The sequence below is a fragment of the Elephantulus edwardii genome, unplaced genomic scaffold, assembly GCF_000299155.1.
Source record: "Elephantulus edwardii isolate Elephantulus edwardi_28Jun2011 unplaced genomic scaffold, EleEdw1.0 scaffold00014, whole genome shotgun sequence".
NCBI lineage: Eukaryota > Metazoa > Chordata > Mammalia > Macroscelidea > Macroscelididae > Elephantulus > Elephantulus edwardii.
Genome location: NW_006399764.1, coordinates 30,379,855 through 30,384,431, shown reverse-complemented (window position 1 = coordinate 30,384,431; position 4,577 = coordinate 30,379,855). Strand labels below are relative to the sequence as shown.

Genomic DNA, 4,577 nt, shown 5'->3' with positions numbered 1-4,577 from the left:
ATCTTGCTTGCATGTGAAATCAGTGAGATTGTTCTGTAGTTTCCACATTCTGTTGGGTCACCTTTCTTTGGGATAGGAACAAATATAGATTCTTGCAGTCAGTTGGCCAAGTGGTTGTTCTCCAGATTTCTTGGCACAACTTGGTGAGCATGTCCAGGGCAGCATCTATGGAGGACATTATTCTGAGTGAAATATCTCAGTCACAAAAGGACAAATACTGCATAGTGCCACTGTTGTAGAATAGAACTGACATCAGGTTTGGGATAAGACTGAGAAAAATTGGATAAATTATGTATACTGAATTGAAACAGATGAGGGAGAGAACAGTTTAAAAGTGATATATGGTTTGGTATCAGGCGACTCGACGGCACATAACAACAACAACATCATGGTTATGCCAAGCGTCCAGAATGAAGGTTGCACAGAGGCAGTAAATCTTTATAGGAGAGGACTGCCCATCTCTTCTCCTCAGAGCTGCTGCTGGGTTCTGACTAGCCCATACGTCACACACTGCGCCAGCAGAGTTTTCACGCTCTATGGTGAAAGGCTGGCATGGGAGGCCTGGCTTCCTACTTTGCCAATGATTGCAGCCGTGACCACCTCTGGAGCCATTCTCTGCACACACAGGGCTGCCCTGGGTTGGAATTGACTTGATGCCAGTGGATTTGGGGTGACAACCAGATGAACTATATTAGGAGAGAGGAGCCCTACGGGGCAGGGGCTATGTGCTTGTCTGCTAACACAAAGGTTGGTGGTTCAGATGCCCTGCAGGGTCCCTTAGAGAAAGATGTGTAACGACTGGGGCCGTGGAAATGCCACTCTGTCTCATGTGGCGTCACTTCAAGCTGGAATCAACTTAATGGCACAAAACAACAATAAGCCCAGGAGATGTGTTTTACTCAGAACCAGCTGTGGGAAGTGGATGCATGAGAATGTCCGGGGGTTGGGTGACATCTGAGCGTGTATCTGGATGATGCCCGGGTGCCTCAGCTTTGTAAGAGCAGCTGGACCACAGGCCTGGTCCCGAGACCCTGTGCTCGTCCGGATCTAGTGGGTTTTGGAACAGACGTGCCTCCATCAGGTGTCTGAGGCTGCAGAGCTTTATGGGAGGAGATCCTTCTCCTTCGGCTCCCTTGTGGCTTCCCGTGGAGTCGCGAGGCTGACCGTGCTGAACTGAACTCCTTCAGAAGGTGCAGGGTCAGCTGCTTCGGGTCCACTGCCTCAGTGACCCCGGGTATGGTGGACTGAACCCTGCCCGACTTGCGCCGTCCTCCCGGTCCTGCCGCACTCGGCCCCATTCCTGCAGCCCCTGCGTTACTTCTTCTTGCTGAGGGTTTTCCTCTCTTTTGCTGACCCTCTGACCCCCTGCTCTCCAAGCATGATGTCCTTCAGGGACTGGCCTCTCCTGGTAATACCCCCAGAGTTCATGAGACCAGTCGCACTGCCCTTGTTCTGAGGAGTGCTTGGGCTGCGTGCACGGAAGGCACAGAGCTCCCCACTTCAGACTGCAGTTTTTGGGCCCTGCCTTCAGGTCAGCTCTCGCTCAGTGACCACGTCCGCTGCTGTGCCATCTCCACTGTTGCGGACGTGTGAGGCTGTGTGTTTTGAATGCTTCCAGCCCAGCGGCTTATCTTTCAGCTCGATATTGGACCTTATTCTCTTGTGGCCCATAAGATTTTCATGGGCCAATTTGTGTACTTAGGTTGCCAAACTTTTCTTCCTAGTCTTCATCTGTGTTCTCTGGTGTTGCTGTAACACAGCTACTATAGCAAATGACTTTAACCAGCAGAAATGTATTCTCTTACAGTTCAGGAGGAGAACAGTCTAAATCCAGGTGAGAGGGGACGGCCGCCTCTCCTGGTTCTGGAGGAAGGATCTTGTCTCCTTCAGCATCGGGAGGCCGGTGATGTTGATGTCCCTGTGTCCTGGCCCTCCCTGGGGTCACGAAGTTCCAGACCATACCCCAGGGAACCTCTGGCTTCCCTTTGGGTCAGGAGGCATCTTCCTGCAACCACTTGGTCTATCTGGTGATGTGGGATCCACACATGTATTTGGGGACACATCTCACACCATGATAGTCTGTGGGTCCTGCTGCCCCCTGTCCAGCAGGGGTGACCCCACGGGTGTTTGAAATGCTGCTGGTAACCGAGCTTCCAACTCCGAAGCACCTAGTAGTCGACATGGGGGGGTTAACGGGGGGCTGTGGGCCTGATGTTGTTACTGGAGCCCCCTCTTCTGTGGTTCTGAGGTGACAGAAGGATTGTGTATGTGAAAAAAAATGATGTCCAGATCGCTTTATGTTCTGTTCACGATTTTGGCCAGAGTGTAATTACGTAGTTTGGAATTTTCTTTAAGGTTGCCATCCTATAGCCCTGGTATTTCTGTCTCCTGTGCACACTCAGAAGTGTGCATGTTGGGTTTGTACACGTGGATCCCTGCACAGGGGGGGTCTGGCACTCACCTTCTCTCACCCACCAGGGAAGGATTAACCTCATTCTCCTCTGCTTTTCAGATCTGCCTGAAGAGCACCTGACCGAGGGCAGCACGGCCGACGGCTCTGAGGCCTTCAGTGACAAAGACACTGACCAGCGCAGCTCCCCTGACGTGACCAAGAGTAAGGGATGCCTGGCCCCCGAGAGCCCCGAGATCGTGTCCGTGGACGAAGGCGGGTATGCCATCCAGAAGAATGGGGGGTCCTCTGAGAGCCGCCCCGACACTCCCAAGTACCACGCGGAACAGAACCACCTCCTGATTGAGGGCCCCTCGGGGACCGTGTCCCTGCCCTTCAGCTTAAAAGCCAACAGACCCCCACTGGAAGTGTTGAAGAAGATCTTCCCCAACCAGAAGCCCACGGTCCTCGAGCTGATCCTGAAGGGCTGCGGCGGGGACCTGGTCAGCGCCGTCGAGGTCCTGCTGTCCAGCCGCTCCTCTGTGGCCGGGGCCGAGCGGACTGCCGCCGAGCCCGAGAGCCTGGTCCTGCCCTCCAACGGGCACCTGTTCGAACACACACTCAGCTCCTACCCCCTGTCCTCCTCCAAGTGGTCGGTGGGCTCAGCCTTCAGGGTCCCCGACACACTGCGCTTCTCTGCCGACTCCGGCAACATGGTGGCCAGCCCGCTGGCCGTGCCTCTGCAGCGTCCCTTCCTCCAGCCGCCCCGCTACCCGCTGATGCTGAGAGACACGCTGGCTCGGAACCAGTCCAGCCCCTTCTTGCCCAACGACGTCACCCTGTGGAACACCATGGCCCTGCAGCAGCAATACCAGCTGCGGCCCCAGTACGGCAGCCCCTTCTCCACCAGCCCTGGCGTCTTCCGCAGCTCCCCCGTCCTCCCCAGCCGCGCCTCTGAAGACCCCCGCATCTCCATGCCCGAGGACGGCTGTCCGATCGTCTCCAAGCAGGCCCTGTATGCCGAGGAGGAGTATGAGGAGCGCTCTGACTCGGCAGATTCCCGGATACTCAACACCTCGTCCTAACGTGGTGACTGTGGGGACAGGCCGGCCTGGGACTCTCTGGCTGGGGTTCCTGCGGAGAGCCCACACCCTCTGTCTAACCCCCTGACAAAGTGACCATGCTTGAGTCTATCCTTTAGCAAGAATAAAACCAAACCACTGACCATAACTTATTTAATTTCGTGCAATTCCCTGGAGAACACCAGACAGCCCACCTTGTGGCTCCCATGCTGAGTGTGTTCGAGAGACTTGGGCTGTGATCCATCCTGGAAGGCTGGGCCCACACCCCGGAAAGCCGGGCCCGCACCCCAGAAAGCCGGGCTCACACCCCAGAAAGCCGGGCTCACACCCCAGAAAGCCGGGCCCACACCCCGGAAGGCCGGGCCCGCACCCCGGAAAGCCGGGCCCGCACCCCGGAAAGCCGGGCCCGCACCCCAGAAGGCCAGGCCCGCACCCCGGAAGGCCGGGCCCGCACCCCGGAAAGCCGGGCTCACGGCTGACAGAGCTGAGGATGGAAACCTGGAAAGGCCCCAGGCTGGTCACTAGTGGACTTGAATCTCTTTCTGTAAGTGTTGATTGTGCCAGAAAAGGTCCCTCGGCCACAGGGCGCCCCTGTCCTCACGCTGAAACGCCTCCGCACCTTGGAGAGGCTGGCCTGGCATGGACAGACGGCTGCTTCCCGGAGCTCCGGCAGCTTCCACGACCACCCCCATTAACGACTGTCCTTCCCACATGGCTGAATCACAACGTGTGTGACGTGGATGTAAACCAATCAGAGCTGTGACCTGCATGCGGTGTATTGTGAAATGAACACGAGATTAAGCTTTGTCAGGTTCATGTAGCATGCTAAAGACTCTAGAAAACAAAAATAAACCAGAGAGATGGCTTCTGGCTGTGTCGTTTCTGTCTGGGGACCGAGAACTGCAGATAGAAACTGAATGTTCAGACAGCTTCCCAGCCATGGCCACGACCCAGGAACCCATGTGTCCCTAAACCTTCCCCCAAAATGTGGGTGCCCAGTTCTGAGCTGTATCCCAAAAGGCCATGCCCTACTGCTGTAGAATTGAAAAAACTCCCACCCCCCAAACTCACTTCCATTAAGTTGATTTTAACTGATGGTATTCTTA

General features: G+C 55.7%; 1 protein-coding gene across 1 annotated transcript in view; it reads left to right on the top strand.

Moving 5' to 3' along the window:
• LOC102860563 (doublesex and mab-3 related transcription factor 3-like) overlaps window positions 1–3,474 on the top strand; it is a 12,998-nt gene extending 9,524 nt beyond the window's left edge. Inside the window, exons 2-3 of the mRNA XM_006881368.1 lie at window positions 1,532–1,587; window positions 2,479–3,474. Coding sequence (XP_006881430.1) covers window positions 1,532–1,587; window positions 2,479–3,474 — 1,052 coding nt within the window. The remainder of the gene's footprint in view (window positions 1–1,531; window positions 1,588–2,478) is intronic.
• The last annotated feature ends 1,103 nt before the right edge of the window (window positions 3,475–4,577 follow it).